Raw genomic sequence first — 21,620 nt, 5'->3', positions numbered from 1 at the left:
CAATCCTGTCCTGATAATGCCTATCACCTCCAGAGAAAGGGAAGTGCCTAGAAAATGTAAAAGGAAACAGCATCCTGTCTGGCAAGAACTCACTTATCAATACTGGGATGTGAAATCCTCACTTCTGTATTGTTTTGTCATTATAGTTCCCACTTTGCTATTGTTTGTCTGTATAATCTCTGTCTGGTTCTGTGATTGTTCCTGTCTGCTGTATAATTAATTTTGCTGGGTGTAAACTAATTAAGGTGGTGGGATATAATTGGTTACATAATCATGTTACAATATGTTAGGATTGGTTAGTTAAATTTCAGTAAAATGATTGGTTAAGGTATAGCTAAGCAGAACTGAAGTTTTACTATATAATCTGTAGTCAATGAGGAAGTGAGGGGGTGTGGGTGGGTGTTTGTGGGGGAGATGGGAACAGGGAATGGGAGTAAGGAAATTGGAATAATGTTTGGCTAAGGGCAGGAATGGGAACAGGGACACAGGTGTAAGGCTCTGTGGTGTCAGAGCTGGGAAGGAGGATACTAAGGAAGGAAACTGGAATCATGCTTGCTGGAAGTTCACCCCAATAAACATCGAATTGTTTGCACCTTTGGACTTCGGGTATTGTTGCTCTCTGTTCATGCGAGAAGAACCAGGGAAGTAAGTGGGTGAAGGAATAAGCCCCCTAACAAGCTGATCATAGAAGCAACAAGTATGGGGCTCTGACCCAGAGTGACCGTTTGCCTCCTTCGTCTTTTGGTAGGCTTGCCTGAGCTCCTTGACTTTCACGTGGCACTGCTGTGTGTCCCTGTTGTAGCCTCTGTCCATCATGCCCTGTGAGATTTTGGCATATATATTAGCATTTCTTCTTTTTGATCGGAGTTCGGCCTGCACAGATTCTTCTCCCCATACAACAATCAGATCCAGTGTCTCCCTTTCGGTCCATGTTGGAGCTCATTTGTGATTCTGGGGAGACTGCATAGTCACCTGTGCTGCTGAGCTCACCATGCTGACCAAACAGGAAATAAAATTCAAAATTTCCTGGGGCTTTTCCTGTGTACCTGGCTAGTGCATTGGAGTTTAAAATTCTGTCCAGAGCGGTCACATTGGAGCACTCTGGGATAGCTCCCGGAGGCCAATAACGTCGATTTGCGTCTGCACTACCCCAAATTCGACCTAGCAAGGTCGATTTTAGCGCTACTCCCCTTGACAGGGAGGAGTACAGAAGTGGATTTTAAGAGCCCTTTAGGTCGACAGAACGGGGTTGGTTGTGTAGATGCATTCATTTTAAGATCAGTCTAACGCGGCTAAATTCAACCTAACCCCATAGTGTAGACCAGGGCTTAGAGTGAAAAACAGAGCAGACTAAAAAAAATTGTAAATTCAGCAGAGACTAAAAGTGATGTGTTTTCACCAGTGTTTTCCCCAGGAATTGAAATTGGGGGCGAGGTGGGGGAGGTCGGGGCCGATAAGAGGTGAGACCATGAGAGTGAAGGCGGGCTGTATGGCACCATAGTAAAACTGAAAAATGTTTAATGACCATTTTTACTAGATTTAACGCATGTTTTAAAATCACACAAATTAAAGCTGGCTACTCAAGCCTTCTATGAAGTACATCATCTACATCCTTCTTGGTTTCTTGTTATAATTTTGCACAACTCTGTTAATGAATTTCTTGAATGCAATGCTTTCATCTTTGGTGGCTTCTCGTGTGTCCAGTACTTCCATTCCTTCAATTGATATGCCCATTAGTTCATTTACATGATCAGGCAGAAGGCGACTTCTTTCAGAACACAAAATTCTATTCAATGATGAATAAGAATGCTCAACTGTAGCTGCTGTGACTGGGAGTAGCAAGAGATGAATTCCTACTTCTTTCATCCCAGGAAACATAGCATAAAGATCAGGTCGAGCCACTAGTGATGATAAAAAAGAAGTTGAAGTCAAATCTTCATTCGTTCATTCATTCATATGATATTCGACTCTGTTCAAATTCTCTATTCTGTCCTGAGCACATGGCAGCCCCATTACTGGTAGTGCCTCATTCCACTCAACTGTTGGTGTTTTACAGGACAGGGATCTGTAAAAGCTATGTAGAGGTTGAGTCGAATCTAGAAGTCACTGTTTTAGATTTTTAAGAATCAAGTCTGTGTACTTTTTCAGTTGTCTTAACAAACACTTCTTGTCCTCTTCACTTAAGGATTCAATATAAATGCCTTCATTGGTCAACTTCTGGACTGAAGTCTTTGCTTCTTCCAGTACTTTTTCAATGGATAGCTCTCTGATTGATCCAAATGTAGCTTCTACTGCTGGACAAAGATCTACTACTGTTGAAGCAGATGCCTGGATGGCATTGTTTAATGACCCAAGTGGTTTCAACAGTACGCTTACAAGAGAAAGAATGGCAATAGTAGTCTCTGAACATAAGAGCAAAAGTAATCCACCAGCCTCACTACTTAGATCCATACCATCTTGGTAGATGCTTTCCAAAGCTAGTAGTAACGTTTGGAGTAATTTTTAAGACAACAGCCAAGGATCGCTCATGAGAAAGCCAAAGGGTTTTCCCAGGTTGGACAAATTTGAACTTCAGTCAGTGTCTCTTCTATATTTTCCAAGATATTCAGTCTTTTTGGACTCTTGCTGAAAAAAGAATATAATGAAGAAATTAAATTTATAGCTTTTTAAATGTCTTTTGAAGAGTCTGCAGCTTGTACTAGTGCTGGTTGGAGTAGATGGCCTCTGCAGTGTGTATAGGAGAGATTAGGGTTACACTTTTCTCTGAGCAAAGCTTGTACTCCACCATATCTTCCAGAGAAGTTTGCAGCTCCATCAAATGCACAAGCAGCCATCTGTTTGGGGTCCAACTGACAAGCATTTAACTCTTCTAAGATGTGGGTTGTCACAGATGCAGCCAATGTGTCTTCCATAACTTGAACATCTAGAAATGCATCTACTGGCCTACCACTGACATCAAGATAATGTACACAGTGACTTAATACCCATTTGCATCAGTGCATTCATCAGCCATGTATGCAAATTTTTTTCAATGTGGTGAGAGAGTTCTTCACTGTTGTACCACATGCTTCTAGCCAGTCAATTGAGTTTCCTTGCAGAAAGATAGTGAGCATTTGCTGGTCTTGTTTGGAACCAGTGTTCAACTTCAGGATGAACAAGTGACAATGCACTTAACATTGGCCTCCAGTTTGTAGTGTGCGGTATCTCTTGCTTAAATAGAAAGTATGATGCCACAGCCATGTTTGTTTGCATGAACTGTGTTGTGTCTCCAGCATTCTTAACAGCCTCATTAACACTCACCAGTGTTGCCCTTGGTCTATAGAGACTCAGAGTTCAGAGGTGCTTTCACATCAGTTCACCTCCCAGTTGGGGGGCAAGAAGGCACCTTGCTCGTTCCTCCAGCTGCTCACTGTTCACTGGCCACTGTTGTTCATTCACGCCATTGCTCTGTTGCCAATGGCCATGCGCTGTCACCTTCTGCTGCCACCTGCCACTGTGACCTCTGCGAGTTGCTCTCTTGAGGTTCCACCCAGCTCTCAGGGATTTTGGCTGAGCTCTCCGTGGGGGAACCTCGCTGCTAGTGCAGACTGGGCCGTCTCTTCCACAGAAACACTGTCCCACAGCAGGTCTAAGCACTGAGACCTGATTATCAGTGATTTCAGCTGTAGTGATCACTTAACAAAACAAAAGACTATCTATGGAGCCTAACCAGCTCTGTCTTTAAACAGTGGAGAGGGGCAGGTCAAATAGTAATTGCGACTCAGGCAGACCATCAAGCAAAACACCTGCCCTCACCCTCTCTCTTGATGCCCTCAGTCAGCACAGGCTAAGTACAGTTCTACTGCCCTTTACTCATACAATAAGAACAACATTTCATCACCCCCCACATTCAAGCGATTTGTAACCCAACCCCAGCCAAAATCTATCACTTGGGTAACACAGCTCCGTTTGCTGGATACCTAGGTAGATTAGGTGTGAATGTAAATACAATCTGGTCCTGATGCCTTTCCCCCCAGCTGCCAGCTTATCACTAACTGAGGGGGAGAGCTCATTTAGACTTTGCTTACAAATCATAATTTGAAGTTATTAGGTTGGCCAGCATTGCCAAAATGAATGCACTGACATGGTTATAAAAAACAACAGCTGTATAAGGAAGCTAGTCTATGTTAATACTTTTCAAATCTATCACACTTTTTCAGATACACGTATTTTATCATACACTTTATATGTTTTTAAAGTGTGTATTAATGTTTCAATTTCAATTCAAATGTCTAAACAATCACTAATTGGCAACACTGCATGTAACTAGTTCACAAACCTGGGAGGGGGGGTGTTGGGGAAATTCAGGTGGGGATGTAGAGGAATCCCTGGTTTTCACTATAAAGAAATGTTCAATGTAAACTACGTCATTTGTCTGAAATGTGAAGGATATTTAAACTTTTATTTTTTATTTTTTTTTAGAAAGGCTAGTTGATTAACAAGAGATCAGCTCAATCACATTTTATAATTCTCCTATAAACCATTTAGGTCATCTTCAGATAACAGCCCAACAGTGTAACTATACTTTACATTTCCATAGCCACTGTCACCAGAGGCTTGCACAGTGACTTACAAAAGTTAATTTAGGTTCAGATTATCACTGCATAGGGCATTATTATCCCCATTTTATAGATGGTGAAACTAAGACTCAGAGTTTACCCAAGGTAACTCCAAGACTGACCCATCTCTCCTGACTGTCAGTCCTATCCTTTAATCATAGGACCAATCACTCTCTATCTGGATCCCATCCTGCACATGCTTACACACAGAGAGTCCCAATGAAGTCATTGAGACGTCTCACAGAAGTAAAATTACAGATCTGTATGTATGTTCTAGATGTAAGGACTTATGCAAATGTCCTTGGCTTACTGTAGGAAATTATTTAGTTTACATTCATTCCTAAATGGGCAAAGTTGCATGTAATTCACTAAGCAAAATGTCAGACATCCATCACTCTACACAGCTTGATTTTCAGACATGACTGGTGATTTTGGATGTCCCAATTTGAGATGCCTTAAAGAAATCCCCAAAAGAGGTTTCTCTGCAAGGCAAGCATCACTTTAAAATCCTGGCTAACATTTCCAAGGTTGAGTATGTGTGAAGTCAAAATGCTTGTAAAGGGTAACGGCAATATTTCTCTCCCTAGATAGCATTCTATTCTACTTATAGATCACCAGGAGTATATCTGAAAGGTTATATTGGGGGTTAATCCAAACTAGTAATATGCATTGTGAGGCAGGTCATGGTGCATCCTGTGTATCCATTTAGGAGAGTAAGGGAGTCGGGTGTACTCACTCTCTCTTGGAAGTGGGTGAAGAGTGGGCAGGCAGAAACATGGAGTGGGCAGAGCCTTGGTTGCATCCCCACAACCTCTAATATTCCGGCCAACACAAATGTGCCTGTGCACCAGGGGATGTAATCTGCACTAGGTATAGGGCTGGGATGTGTTCCCCAAAATTGAAAGGCAGATTGTGACCAAGTCAGAATCTGCTTCCTAGGCTGCTCTTGGGACAGCACATTACCCCAGGCACAACCAACTGTTGTCCAGAGTTAGGTCTGGGTGGTGGTAAGATTTTTTAATTATTTATTTTTTAAAGAAACACTAAATCTACATAGTTTTAATTTGAAATTTATAACAGATATTTGCATCTAAAATTAATGTAGTCAGAGATTGTCTGCAGTGTCGCTGTAGCCATGTTGGTCCCAGAATATGAGAGAGACCAGGTGGTTGAGGTAATATCTTTTATTGGATCAACTTCTGTTGGTGGAAGGTACAAGCTTTTGAGCTACACAGAGCTCTTCTTCAGGTCTGGGGACGGAAGCAGAGTGTCTGAGCTAAGACATTTTTAAATAAAAGATTCTCTCTGTAGTCAGGGATGACAGTTCTGCAAACAAGTCTCTTTTGGAGATTTCTTTTGGCAGTTGCCTATTTTTTCAAGATTCTTGTTATGCCTCAGTAATTAAACATCTGTTATACTTTTGATTTTTAAAAAGCAGTATTTTGATCTGAAGTTTAGTACACCCTGAAATGACTATTAAAGACACAGGGGTCAAATCCTCTGAAAACCTAGTTCCATATCATTTGATCAGAGAATATTATATATATATATATATATATATATATATATATATATATATATATATATATATGAATATATATATATATATATATATATATATATATATATGAATATATATATATATATATATATATATATATGAACTAGTTTGCTTCTCTTTTGGATATTTTTCTTAGAGATCATATATATATATATATATATATGAACTAGTTTGCTTCTCTTTTGGATATTTTTCTTAGAGATCATAAACACTTTGCTATGAACTGTAAAACCTATAATTCTAAGGTGGTGAATTGCTTTGCTGATTATTCAAATCAGCAAGCTTAAAATGATTTAAAAACTCATTTAAAAATGTAACAGGATCATAACACTTAAATTAAAGCACCAATTCATATGGCACTTGGCTTGCAATAAACTGTGAGTGTATATTAGTTTACAAGGAAGCATCCATGTGAATCAATTTAAATTGTAAGCACTTACGAGTTATTTGTCTTTATAAGGAGAAGCTATAATAGAGTAACTTAATGATGCTTACACTACTGTTGCAACTGATTCTATATTACACAACTCAAAAACCCTTAATTTACACATAGGATTATACAGTAACAAACAGCCATGAGATATATTCAGCTCCTTCACAAGCCCTGTGAGACTTTATTTCCCAGTTTAATATACAGTCACATTTTTCCTCCCTCCAAAGATTTTCTTGTGTCTAGTTCTCAGTCAGACTCTTAGCTCCTTGGGACAGGGGCTTTATCTTCCTTTTTGACTGAAAGTACCTTGCATGGGTTTTAGTGTCATCAGTTTGCAGATGACACTCAGCTGTACCTTTTCTCATTCAAATGATGCAGATTGCTTTCCTCAGCCTCTGGTTGAGACTGGGGCACGGATGACAAACAACTGGATGGATGACGCTAAATCCAGATAAAACAGAAGTGACGGAGGGCTAGTGGAAGGAAGTGGAAGATATAGTAAAGGTTGTACCTTCCCCTTTTATTGAGTGTGGTTGTACACCACTTATCGCTTGTCTTCACAACTTGGGAGTCTGATTAAATTTCCAATTATGGTTGGATGATCAGCAACCAAGACAGCCTTTCATCATTTGCATCTGACCAGGAAGTTACAACTTATGATATTTCAAACATACCTTGCTACTGTGTCACCTGAAGGCTAGATTTCTGCAATGTGCTCAGCTAGGGGCTTTTTCTGAAACCTGTTCAGAAGCTGAAGTTGGAGTAGGATGAGACAGCCTGGTTGTTAAGCAGAATATCTGGCTGCAGGCATATCACACTGGTGCTTCATGATCTGGACTAGCTTTTTGTGAATTTCTAGATGAAGTTTCAGAGTAACAGCCGTGTTAGTCTGTATTCGCAAAAAGAAAAGGAGTACTTGTGGCACCTTAGAGACTAACTAATTTATTTGAGCATAAGCTTTCGTGAGCTACAGCTCACTTAAGTGTTGGTTTTGCCTTACAGGAACGAAGCCCTACATGTCCTAGAACCTGTCTGAGAGACTGCTTCACTCTCCATGCCATACCACTGCAGTTAGTGGTGACTCTGAAGCAGAAGGCTCCTCTAGTAAAAACAGAGGGAGCTAGTGGCAGATCATTCTCTATGTAACTGTGTTCTGAATTTGCAATTCACTCCTTAACTTGGTCTGATACAGCCAGAACATGTTGCCCTTCAGGGAAAAGCCCATCATTTTTATGGAGGATTCTCAGGAGAAGTTGTTACAGGAGTAATTGTTAGGGAGGATGTGGCATTTTTCTTATAATTTCTTCTTTACTTATGGCGGATGCTGCTGGGTTTCATCTTTATTTATGTTGATAAACAACTGTTAATGGCAACTAGAGCCTCTTATTGGTTTTTGAAGAACAGGCAAAAATATTACTTCTCAGTTGGAAAAAATTATGCAAAGAAAATTCAATACCTCCTTTGAAAAGATGTTTAAAATACTTAATTAAATGAGACAAGCTAACAGCACTGTGGACTAATAGAATGATATAGCCCTTTCCCTCCTCTTCGCTCTCCCCTATATCATTACTATACGGTCTCTCTTCACAGTTCCAAAATTGGCTCCTAATTGTAATCATTTAAAAATCACTTCTTTTTTAAACTACTAAATACACAGAATTCTTGCCTGAACTATCCATACCCTAATTTTTTTTTACTCTTTTACATTTATAATGGATTTATTGAAATAAAGTAATTTCTGGATGACATTTCCTTAACTCCAGACATAACCATTTTTCGCTTTTGGTGGATTCTTCCTTCTCTGATATTTGCATCTCTTTCCTCCTTCAAGAAATTCCATGAAGAAAAACAGAATCCGAAACTTCCAATTCTTTATGGTAACTTTATGGCTTAAAGTCGGGTAGGACAAGAAGTAATGGGCTTAATCTGCAACAAGGGAGATGTAGGTTAGATATCTATGGTCTAACTATACTGGTACTTAAACACTGGAATAGGCTACCAAGGAAGGTTGTGGAATCCTCCACATGGAGGTTTTTAAGAATGGGTTGAAAAAACACCTGTCAGGGATGATCTAGGTTTACTTGGTCCTGCCTCAGTACAGGGAGCTCTCGAGGTCCCTAAACTTGTATTGTATGAAGATCTCAAGTCCTTGGGTCTTTTAAAAGTCAAGTATTTTAAGTTGACTATGAAACAAGATGGGAAGTCAATGCAGAAGAAGAGGAGGGATGGGGGATGACATGCCATAATAATTTGAAGCTAGAAAGTAGCCATTCAGCCGTAATTGCATCCTGTGGATTTATCAAATACTGCACTCCAGCTAGGAAAAAAAATCATGACAGTCTTGCCTTGAGATGATTACAACATGAACAAATAACTTAGCATGACACTGGAAGAGAGTTTCACTCTGGCAATATTCTTCAAATAGTGATAAAATCATAATCTATAGCTACATGCAACAGGATCAACTATTGAATGTAAGCTTTAAAATTGTATTTTAACATGTTAGAAAAGTCTAGGAGGAGGATCTAAAGGAAAAAAAACTGTGAGAACAGCATCCATTACTTAGAAATAATGCAAGAACTGATAGCCTCTTTGTGCAACTGGTATTTCCTAAGAGTTGTTTGAAGTTCCTAATACAGAGGTTCGCTGACCTTTCCATTGTGAGGCCCACACATTAAAAAAAATAAAAATAAAAAAAATAAAGGTTTTCTTGGGGACACCTTTCCTTGCCATTTATTACTCTGCAGACTGTGCACTGATTCACAACTGCATGACATTCCGGTAGCAACTACAGCAATTGCTATCACGGAAAAATAATATTAAGGATATATTTAATGTATTTTGTCATATTTTAATGACTGGAAACAAGCAAACCCAACACTGTAGACCTAATCCCATTACCTACTGGCGTCAATGATAAGACTCCCACTGAAGGCCAGGCCCTAAGTGACCAGCCAGTTCTCTGCAGACCACCAGATGTTGCTCTACAGATCACCAGTAGTCCACTGACCAGTTTGGGAGCCTCTGCCCTAATCTTTACAAATATTGGAGTGACCTGTAGAAATTGAAGAAATGAGTTTCTGAGTGTTCCAAGGAAACAATGTAGGTTGGGTCCCTGTTCAATCAGTGGTAAGAGAATAGCTTTGATACTCAAAACTGAAAGAAGAGATTTCAAAAATCGTATGTCTGATGTCTATTTCCTGAATGAATTAGGGTGACCAGTTTTTGACCGAAAAATCTGGTCGAAAAGGGGACCTGCTGGTGTCTGGTCAGATCTACTGACTGGACACCCAAAGTCCGGTTACTGCAGGTGGGAGAAGCAGGGAGGGGCTGAGTCATCACCCTCGCCAGTCCCTACTTAGCCAAGGCTGCTTCCTACCTGCACTGGGCAGCTGCAGCTCCCAGCCCCGGCTCTGCAGGCAAGTCCATCCTGACCCACACAGGGAGTGGGGAGAGGGTAAAAGCAGTAAGCAATGGAAGGAGGTGGAAAGAGGAGCAAACAGGGGGCAGGGCTTTGGGGAGAAGGTGTGGGACAGGAGTGGGGCCTTGTCCTCAGGGGGAAGGTGCGGGGCAGGGGAGGTTCTGGCACTCCTGCTGGAGTGTCTGGTTTTTAAATATTGCAAAGTTGGCAATCCTAGAATGATTCTTTGTCTAATATGAACTATTATAGGAGATTTCTCAAATATTTATATTCCTAACACTTTCCAAAATTAGGACATTATCCTGGAGAGGCCAAAAGCATTCCTACACCAATAGAAGTTTTACCACTCAGGAGTACATGCAAATTTGAGAAGGGTGAAGAGTGGGGGAGGGTGTCATTTGTGACCATTTTAGTGAATATAAAATCAACTATTCAATTTGGCCGAGCTGCACTCCTTTTTGTTTGCTTTTCATTCACAGCCAGGTTGGGAGGTAGCTTGCAAAGGACTATGTTACCAACATGAACAAGGGTTCTGAGATGCATACACGGCTGTAGTATTTGTTATTTGTTCCAGAAGTGCTAACTCCATTTGTAAATTTTGGGTCACCTAATCAGGGGCAGCAACAATGCTATGTACTGTAAGTGACCAATCATAACAGCATAAATAATGAATATCAAATAAGTGAAAATATAGTTGAAACAACTAATTCAGGAACAGGTTGAAATGCATCCACATTAAGCATCCATTGAACATTTTAGTACATTTGTAAAACAAAACTGAAGTTTGTTCACACTAATTCACACATAGAATAAACTCTTTGCTAAAAAACAGCTCACCTGCCTCTTCTACCCATACATTGGCAGCCTATGTATTTTAATACCCAGACTTTAAATCTATGCAGGACAATATACATTTATACTTATTTCTATCACTACAAAAGATGGCTAATATGCATTCTGCTGGAGCAGGTTGATAAGACACATCCATAGCCTGGGACATTTTTCTTGGGAAGGAAGCCCACTGTCATGAACCATAGCAACAGTAAGTTTTAGAAATGAGTACACAGCCCTGAAACTGTAAAACAAACAAAAAAACAGAAAAATTATATGTTCAGCATAAGTACATGACAATGTCAGCATGACCTGACACCCTTTGTTAAGTGGATGTCACATTTTTATAACAAAGATTGAGCCTTAAAGGTAAAACTAGGAGAATTTTAGAAAGGGGAGCAACTGTGCCCTATAATTGAATGAAGTAATCCCCAAACCAAGATACCGTCTCATGATAAAATATATTTAACCACTAAACAATTAATTTCATCTTTAGCATCAGGCAGATGGGGAACAGTAGCAATATCTTCAGGTAATACTTATTATCTTTAATCGTACTGATGTTCTACCCTTCCTGAAGCAGCTTCCTCATTTGTAAAATCAAGTGAGATTTGCAAGAGGAAAAAAAATATGCTGATGCAATGATAACTAACTAGATAAATTATCTAAACTACATTCCTTTCTTGCCACAGGTTGATGCCCATGGAAACATTCTTCTTACAACTCTGGAATTAAGAAATGAGATCAGCAGCTCAGAAGTGTTCACAGGTATCAGTGACCCAAAAGCCACCATGTATTCATATGACAGTGCCAGCATCCAGTACAGAAGACCCATATCAAGCAGAGAACTCTACAGCAGAAGCATGTTGGACAGGCATATGGTTCATAAAAAGGGGCGCTTACGGAGAAGAGCATCACAGCTCAGAGTCAAAATTCCAGATCTGACAGATGTTAATTCTATAGACAAATGGTCAAGGATGGTCTTTCCTATCACATTTATTATTTTCAATGTAGTTTATTGGCTTTACTATGTCCACTAATGTATGCACCTATCATCTCATTGCTAGACTTATTTTCTTCCCTTCATTTTGTTAACTCTCAAGGACTGCAGTAGCCATAATGCTACATTTCCAAGGTAAGATACGCAGCCATTGAACAGTTCTTGTTTAAAAAAAACAAAAACATTTAGCCATGTTCACTTCAGAAGAGTACAGTGTCTACTCCAGCATACTGTTATTTGAGATCTGTTCTTAAAGAGCATCTTCAACAAGGAAATAAGCGCTATTTCTTTACTTATCCAAAAAAATTGTGTATCTTCCATGATATTTTCCTACTTTTTTTAATCTGGATTTTTTAAGTTAAATAAAAGACTGTCTTTTTTCCACCACATTCTGGTAGAATAACACTTGTCAAACAAGGCTGTATAGTGTCTCAAATCGGGCACTTGACAAGCTACAGCTTTCCAGCATAAACAGGACTCAAAGACACGTGGAAAAATACCTGTTATAAAGACTATGTCTAATTTACATAAAGTACTGTTCAAAAGTGAGTACTTATGCTAGCGCTGGCCTTTGACAATGTTTGCAGGAAGTACCAGTCAAGGGTACATAAGTCCCAGCTATCAATTTTCCATAAAGCTAGAATTTTCAAAGGAGCAGAAGGGAGCTAAGTGCCCAAATCAGGGTCACTGGAACCGGGGGCCAGAGGCCCCTAGCTCCATCATTTTAAAAGTGGGAGGGCTATGCCCTCCCACTTTTTACTGGCTGTAAGGGCAAGTGATGGGGGGAGGGGTTTCAGGGGGAAGAGGCGGAGTTGGGGCGGGGCCTGGAGGGGGGGGAAGAGGCAGCGCGGGGGTGGGACCATGGTACAGGCACCAGTGGCTCTTCACTTATAGGGAGCTTCCACCACTCCTGGCTCAAATCCCATTGAAATTCTATCAGGCAAATGGCTGATCTGATCTTACCTGGAATTCTGTTATTTCCATGAAGGAGTGAAGTAGAGAACTGAAAACAACATTTTGTAATTTGGAAGTTTGTATTAAAAAAATATTAAATGGATTAATTCTAGGTAGTTACTAACCATTTTACTAAGGAATAGTCTAAACTGAGGGGGATTTTGCCTTCTCTCTCATCTCTCCCTTTAATTTAGGGATTGCTTCATATTTTTCCACTTATTTTACTTGGCTGCTTAGTACAACAGCTCTACTTCAGGAGGACAATGTAGGTTAATCTTCTTTTTGTGATGGAAAAATTTCATCAAGTTTTTAGGAAAGCAAGATGCACAGGCTGAACAATGCTGCATAACTATGAAGAATATGTCAACTGCCGTTCATACTAATAAAAACAAATATTGAGATAAATACCACAGGTAGTTAAAAAGTAGGTGGCTAACAAAGATGACCCTTAACAGGAGCCAGCTAAAAGCTTTCATAACTGATCTCCATTGAACTGGAATGGATTCGTATTCTGAATTTGGTGCCCTTCCCGCCGGTTGACATTATGTCATTTAGTATCGTTTTGTCGTTAATGACAAGGCAATCTAAAAGTTATTTTTTGACATTCATCCTAAGGATTGACCCTTCTTCCAACTCAGAGAACAGGCTCCTGTGGCCCTTTCCTCCACTCTAGCAGCATAAAGGAGTCATAAAGGGCTCTCTGAGGAATTCCCCAGCTGCAGGAGAGATATGGGGTTAAACACAGCCATAGACTATGGGACAGAAAAGGGTCACATCAGAGGCAGAAGTGTCCATAGCCTGCTATGCTAGAGTAATTCTGGGCTGTGGAGCAGCCCACAGACAGCCACTTAAGGTGGCACTAAGTTAGAGAAGCCCTTGAGGCTACTCCAACCCCAGAGCACCCCAAATTCCAAGCACAGAGGTGGCCTAAAGTCACCTTTGCAATCAGTCCTCCTGGACTGCGTCTTCTTTGTTGTGACTTCTGAGAGGTGCAGCACAATATCACACCCCAAACATAGATCTTACCCATCAACCACAAAAAAGCAGAACATGTCATTAGGGTTGCTAGGTGTCCGGTTTTCAAACAGAACGCCTGGTCAAAAAGGGACCCTGGCGGCTCCGGTCAGCACCACCAACTGGGCTGTTAAAAGTCCGGTTGGCGGTGCTGCGGGTGTAAAGCAGGCTAGTCTCTACCCGTCCTACCACCACGCTGCGCCCTAGAAGAGGCCAGCAGCTTCAGCTCCCTAGGCAGGGGGGCCACGGGGCTCCACGTGCTGCACCCACCCCTAGCACCAGCTCCGCACTCCCACTGCCTGAGAACCACAGCCAACGGGAGCTGGGGGGTGGTGCTTGCAGGCGAGAGCAGCACACGAAGCATTGTGGCCCCCCTGCCCAGGAGCCAGACCTACTGGCCACTTCTGGGGCACAGCGCAGTGCCAGGATAGGTAGGGAGCCTGACTTAGCCTCGCTGCGCTGCAGACCAGGAGCCACCCAAGGTAAGCCCGCACCCCAACCCCAAGCCCCAAACCCAGCCCTGAGCCCCCCCAAACCTGGAGCCCCCTCCCATACCCTAAACCCCTCAGCCCTGGCCCCACCCCAGAGCTGCACCCCCTGCAACACCGCAACCCCCTGTCTCAACCCGCAGCCCCCTCCTGCACTCTGAATCCCTTGGCCCCACCCCCCAGCCCGGATCTTCCCCTGCACCCCAAAGCTGTGCCACAGCCCAGTGAAAGTGAGTGAAGGTGAGGGAGAGTGAGCCACCGAGGGAAGGTGAATGTAGTGAACGGGGGACAGGGCCTTGGAGAAGGGGCAGGGCTAGGGTGTTTGGTTTGTGCAATTAGAAAATTGGCAACCCTACATTTAATGGAATCTCTGAAAGTAAAAGTCCTAACTGTGGAGGGCCCAGACTAGTTACTACTGGTGTGGAAATTGCAACAGAAGAGCTTTGCTGAGTTTATTGCAGTTTTTACAGCAAAACACTCACAAGACTAAAAAAAAAGGATGCAATCCAGTAAAACCTGACATTTTGTGCAAATTGATATTGTTCAAGATAAATGCAGCCCAAATCAAAATGTCACTTCTGATCATAAATATGAACTCTGTAGTCAGCCCCCCAGCCTAAAATGACTCCAGATTTTTTTTTAAACAGTGAAAGCTTGCACTGTGCTAGCAATCTGAAATGAAAATCCGCATAGAGTGCTTCCTTTCACCCAAAATTACAGACTTTAGCCATTACCAGGTTTGCAGGCTGTTTTGCTAAAGACAATTTTCATAGTAAGTAACAAGAATTCTTTGGGATGTGATAACATTCCATCAACAAGGCATACAAAACACAGAAAAATTATGTGTTATAAACGACATGGGATTTTTCTGTCTCAAAAATGTTTGAGTTAAGCTGAGGTACAGAGTGATAAAACACGGCTTTTCCTGTAAATTCAAAATGCACAGAACAATGCACCACTGAATAGTGCGTGGTGTTCGAATCAGACAAACATAGAATCATACAATATCAGGGTTGGAAGGGACCTCAGGAGGTCAACTAGTCCAACCCCCTGCTCAAAGCAGGGCCAATCTCCAATTTTTGGCCCAGATCCCTAAATGGCCCCCCTCAAGGACTGAACTCACAATCCTGGGTTTAGCAGGCCAATGCTCAAACCACTGAGCTATCCCTCCCCCATGTACTGAACCTACTACAAGTAGGAGTTATCAGCAACTGCTACTTGCCATTTCCAAACACCTCAGATTTCATTCTCTACTTTCTATAGGCTACCTTTCTTTTGAATACAACACACTATGTTTTGTAACATCCTGGCACACAGAATATTAGAAATGTAGGGCTGGAAGGGACCTTGATTGCTCATCATGTCCAGCACCCTGCATGGAGGCAGAACCAAGTAAACCTAGACGATCCCAGTCAAACCTCTTTCTAAAAACCTCCAGTGATGGGGATTCCACAACCTCCCTTGGAAACCTATTCCAGTGCTTAACTACCCTTATAGTTAGCAAGTTTTTCCTAATATCTAACCTGAAATCTCCCTTGCCACAGATTAAGCCCATTATTTCTTATCCTACCTTCTGTGGACCTGGAGAACAATTAATCATCATCCTTCTTTATAACTGCCTTTAACGTATTTGAAGATTTATCAGGTCCCCTCTAAATCGTCTTTCCTCAAGATTAAACATGCTGGGTTTTTTAACCTTTCCTCATAAGTCAGGTTTTCCAAACATTTTATCATTTTTATTGCTCTCCTCTGGACTCTCTCTAATTTGTCCGCATCTGTTTTAGTGTGTGGCACCCAGAACTACAAGGTAATATTCCAGCTGAGGCTTCACCACTGCTGAGTAGAGTGGTACAATTACGTCCCATGTTTTACATGTAACACTGCTGTTAATACACCCCAAAGTGATATTTGCATTTTTCACAACTACATCACACCGTTGGCTCATATTCAATTTGCGATCCACTATACTCCCCAGAGCCTTTTCAGTAGCACTACCTCCAATTATTCCCCATTTTGTAGTTGTGCATTTGATTTTTCCTTCCTAAATGTAGCACTTTGCCCTTCTCTTTAATGAATTTCATCTCGATTTCAGACCAATCCTCCCATTTCTACAGGTCAATGTGAATTCTAATCCTGTCCTCCAAAGGGTTAGCAACCCCTCCCAGCCTGGTGTCATCTGCAAATTTTATAAGCGTTCTCTCCACTCCATTATACAAGTCATTAATGAAGATATTAATTACCACGAGACCCAGGACAGACCTCTGTGGGACTCTGATAAATACAGACCCCACTCTGACAGTGAACCACTGAACACTATTCTTTGAGTATGATCTTTCAGCCAGTTATGCACTCACCTAATAGTAATCTCATCCGGACCACATTTCCCTAGTTTATGAGAACGTCATGAGGGACTAAGACATACAAGCTCCCCTCCTATCCACTCGGCCAGTAACCCTGTCATAGAGTCATAGAATATCAGGGTTGGAAGGGACCTCAGGAGGCCATCTAGTCCAACCCCCTGCTCAAAGCAGGACCAATCCCCAATCAAATCATCCCAGCCAAGGCTTTGTCAAGCCTGACCTTAAAAACTTCCAAGGAAGGAGATTCTACCACCTCCATAGGTAACGCATTCCAGTGTTTCACCACCCTCCTAGTGAAAAAGTTTTTCCTAATATCCAACCTAAACCTCCCCCACTGCAACTTGAGACCATTACTCCTTGTCCTGTCCTCTTCTACCACTGAGAATAGTCTAGAACCATCCTCTCTGGAACCACCTCTCAGGTAGTTGAAAGCAGCTATCAAATCCCCCCTCATTCTTCTCTTCTGCAGACTAAACAATCCCAGTTCCCTCAGCCTCTCCTCATAAGTCATGTGTTCCAGACCCCTAATCATTTTTGTTGCCCTTCGCTGGACTCTCTCCAATTTATCCACATCCTTCTTGTAGTGTGGGGCCCAAAACTGGACACAGTACTCCAGATGAGGCCTCACCAATGTTGAATAGAGGGGAACGATCACGTCCCTCGATCTGCTCGCTATGCCCCTACTTATACATCCCAAAATGCCATTGGCCTTTTGGCAACAAGGGCACACTGCTGACTCATATCCAGCTTCTCGTCCACTGTAACCCCTAGGTCCTTTTCCGCAGAACTGCTGCCTAGCCATTCGGTCCCTCGTCTGTAGCTGTGCATTGGGTTCTTCCGTCCTAAGTGCAGGACCCTGCACTTATCCTTATTGAACCGCATCAGGTTTCTCTTGGCCCAATCCTCCAATTTGTCTAGGTCCCTCTGTATCCTATCCCTGCCCTCCAGCGTATCTACCACTCCTCCCAGTTTAGTATCATCCGCAAATTTGCTGAGGGTGCAATCCACACCATCCTCCAGATCATTTATGAAGATATTGAACAAAACCGGCCCCAGGACCGACCCCTGGGGCACTCCACTTGACACCGGCTGCCAACTAGACATGGAGCCATTGATCACTACCCGTTGAGCCTGACAATCTAGCCAACTTTCTACCCACCTTATAGTGCATTCATCCAGCCCATACTTCTTTAACTTGCTGACAAGAATACTGTGGGAGACCGTGTCAAAAGCTTTGCTAAAGTCAAGAAACAATACATCCACTGCTTTCCCTTCATCCACAGAATCAGTAATCTCATCATAGAAGGCTATTAGATTAGTCAGGCATGACCTACCCTTGGTGAATCCATGCTGACTGTTCCTGATCACTTTCTTCTCGTGTAAGTGCTTCAGGATTGATTCCTTGAGGACCTGCTCCACGATTTTTCCGGGGACTGAGGTGAGGCTGACTGGCCTGTAGTTCCCAGGATCCTCCTTCTTCCCTTTTTTAAAGATTGGCACTACATTAGCCTTTTTCCAGTCATCTGGGACTTCCCCCGTTCGCCACGAGTTTTCAAAGATAATGGCCAATGGCTCTGCAATCACATCCGCCAATTCCTTTAGCACTCTCGGATGCAACTCGTCCGGCCCCATGGACTTGTGCACGTCCAGCTTTTCTAAATAGTCCCTAACCACCTCTTTCTCCACAGAGGGCTGGCCATCTACTCCCCATGTTGCGATGCCCAGCGCAGCAGTCTGGCAGCTGTCCTTGTTAGTGAAGACAGAGGCAAAAAAAGCATTGAGCACATTAGCTTTTTCCACATCCTCTGTCACTAGGTTGCCTCCCTCATTCAGTAAGGAGTCCACACTTTCCTTGGCTTTCTTCTTGTTGCCAACATACCTGAAGAAACCCTTCTTGTTACTCTTGACATCTCTTGCTAGCTGCAGTTCCAGGTGCGATTTGGCCCTCCTGATTTCATTCCTACATGCCCGAGCAATATTTTTATACTCTTCCCTGGTCATATGTCCAACCTTCCACTTCTTGTAAGCTTCTTTTTTATGTTTAAGATCCGCTAGGATTTCACCATTAAGCCAAGCTGGTCGCCTGCCATATTTACTATTCTTTCGACTCATCGGGATAGTTTGTCCCTGTAACCTCAACAGGGATTCCTTGAAATACAGCCAGCTCTCCTGGACTCCTTTCCCCTTCATGTTAGTCCCCCAGGGGATCCTACCCATCCGCTCCCTGAGGGAGTCGAAGTCTGCTTTCCTGAAGTCCAGGGTCCGTATCCTGCTGCTTACCTTTCTTCCCTGCGTCAGGATTCTGAACTCAACCAACTCATGGTCACTGCCTCCCAGATTCCTGTCCACTTTTGCTTCCCCCACTAATTCTTCCCTGTTTGTGAGCAGCAGGTCAAGAAAAGCTCCCCCCCTAGTTGGCTCGTCTAGCACTTGCACCAGGAAATTGTCCCCTACGCTTTCCAAAAACTTCCTGGATTGTCTATGCACCGCTGTATTGCTCTCCCAGCAAATATCAGGAAAATTAAAGTCACCCATGAGAACCAGGGCGTGCGATCTAGTAGCTTCTGCGAGTTGCCGGAAGAAAGCCTCATCCACCTGTCAAAGGACCTAAGAAGGCAAACTCTACCCTTCCCCAGGATGATTTGGGGAACTCTCTCTGAGAGTAACCTCAGAGTCCTCCTCCCCACCAGCACCCCCTAAGGCAGGGAAGCATTCATGCTTTTTGTTGTTAATACAAATATTTAATCAGAAATTATTCAGGTTTTTGCTCCCATGAACCAGACCCAGGTTGCCGCCTCTGACAAGCGGAAAAAATAGCAACTACCCGCCACAACCAACAGAAACTGGCCACTGGTCACCAACTCCCCTTCCCCTCAACAAAAAGAGTCCTAAGGCCGACTATAGCTAATTATTGCTAAAATGTTTTAGAGAACCATTTTACACCAAAAAATAACACAAATGTGTATTTTTATGATATTTTCTTATCTTATCCTAACACAGCTCTGCAGTGCAGGCCACAAGGCTGTGAATTGAAGAGCAAACTGATGTATCCCAAGTGAAAAAAAGGGCACATCAAATTTTTTCACCATGAAGTCAATACAAAAAGCAGCCAGGAGGCAACCCTAACGAGATGACCAAGATTAAGCTCCAGCTTCAGTGAATTAAGTTTTGTGGTATTAATGGACTTACAAAACCACCTGAACTTTGTAAAAATTTAAAGCTCATAGAACTTGTGAATGGTTAAATGAGCCGCATGATAGCAAACATTCAAATACAACCACCACATAACACAGGGCCACTCTGTGAATATGTCCAGTTCTTGTTAGGAAAAGAGACAGGGATGCAAAAACAAAGTATGAAAGACACTATTGTGCAAAATTCTGGAATTCTGTGACTTTGAACCATGAAGTGCAGAGCTGAGAAAAAGGTGTGTGAATGAAAGAGCGAGAGAGTCAAGTTTAAGGATCCAACACCCTTCTCCAGTCATTTACATCCCATTTTTGCCATGGAAAGTAGCATCTTGCCATATAAAAGTTCCTCAACATGTTCAAGCTAAGCAAAGCAAGGGTACATGATTTTAAAAAGGCAAGAATCTCTTATTAAGAAACATAAGAATTGCCCAATCAATGCTGTTTTAAAACATATATTTTAAAGTTCTAAATAAAATAGAGCTGTCCTATGTAGCTGTAAGCTGGCTAATATGTGCCAGCTTGTGTCTGATCTTCTGTGGGTGGGCAAGGGGGCAGGCACACACAAGAGGCCTATCTACCCCTCTTTACACACCCTCAGGGATGACATGATAACAGTCTTTGCATTCCATAAAATACAGCTGCGTGAAACTATCTCCCACAGTCATTCATCACAATGACAGGCCTCATATTGCTAGGCACAAGGGGGAGCACATCCTGGGCCTTGTAACAAGGTGGCTCAGTGGCTGCACTCCTCCTTGGGCAGTTACACCTCCACGCCAGGACTCAGGTGCAGCTGTGTCTGTGAAACACAACCAAGGTCTGGCTCTATGCGCTATTCACCCTCTTGTATCATCATACATTAAATGGGCCAAAAACTGTGCTGACTTTCACAGTGCTCAGTGGTGTTGCAAGGGATATAAATATTACAGAATTTGTCCCAATACATGTTAAACAAAGACGACATTCCGTAATACATGTGAAATACATATCAAAAAGACAAAACAGAATTTTCTCTGTTGATAACATACCGAGCACGACCTCCAACTGCATGTACATAATGACTATAAATTCACATAAATTGATTCATCAACCACCACAAAAAATTAGTCTGTGATACCAATCCACCCCTCAAAAGGCCTGAGTTAGGCCTTACAACATGCTCTGAAAGTCATTTTTCAGATCTTTCAAACCAAGAAGAGAAAACGAATTCCAGTGGAGAGCCCATTGCTGAAGACACCCTGTGTCTCCAGCCTCAAAGACAATCAAATCTAGGCAATATGAGATCAAGTGACTCAGCTAATCTGAACTGCCGGGCCCAGGGCATGAGGGGAGCATGAAGAGATAGGAAGTTTGCAGGATACACAGGACTCAAACCATAAATCTAACTCAACACCTTAAATTGCACCTGGAAATAAACTGGAAGATGACAATGCATTCTGTGGCACTCAGGTGTAAGGTGCTCCATACACAAAACATTTAAAGTGAGCAAGCAGACAGAATCTGCACTAACTGAAGTTTCCCAGTGGTCTTCAAGGATAGGCCCAGGTAGACCACATTCCAAAAATCCCATCTAGAGTTGATAAAGTAATTACTACATCAAAGTCCCCATTAGGAAGGAGTTGCAACTTCCTCACCAACCAAGGAAGGAAAAAAGCCCTCTGGGTCACCATTGTAATCTGGACATCTAGAAGCAGCCACAAATCCATTGAGTCCCAGATTGCAAACATTAGTAACAAACAGTAGGCATTTGCCTTCTATTAAAAGAGCAG

The 21,620-nt window shown here is 42.3% G+C and overlaps 2 protein-coding genes across 3 annotated transcripts in view; one reads left to right on the top strand and one right to left on the bottom strand.

Moving 5' to 3' along the window:
• The window catches only part of GABRB1 (gamma-aminobutyric acid type A receptor subunit beta1), a 262,957-nt gene extending 250,676 nt beyond the window's left edge, over nucleotides 1-12,281 (top strand). For both annotated transcript variants that reach the window (XM_074951464.1, XM_074951463.1), the window contains exon 10: nucleotides 11,537-12,281. In XM_074951464.1, coding sequence (XP_074807565.1) covers nucleotides 11,537-11,884 — 348 coding nt within the window. In that variant the 3' untranslated portion in view covers nucleotides 11,885-12,281. The remainder of the gene's footprint in view (nucleotides 1-11,536) is intronic.
• COMMD8 (COMM domain containing 8) overlaps nucleotides 1-21,620 on the bottom strand; it is a 43,838-nt gene that overhangs the window by 1,950 nt on the left and 20,268 nt on the right. The gene's annotated exons all lie outside the window — the stretch shown is intronic.

Source organism: Natator depressus, chromosome 4 (genome assembly GCF_965152275.1).
Source record: "Natator depressus isolate rNatDep1 chromosome 4, rNatDep2.hap1, whole genome shotgun sequence".
Lineage (NCBI taxonomy): Eukaryota > Metazoa > Chordata > Testudines > Cheloniidae > Natator > Natator depressus.
This window is presented reverse-complemented; position numbering and strand designations above follow the sequence as displayed.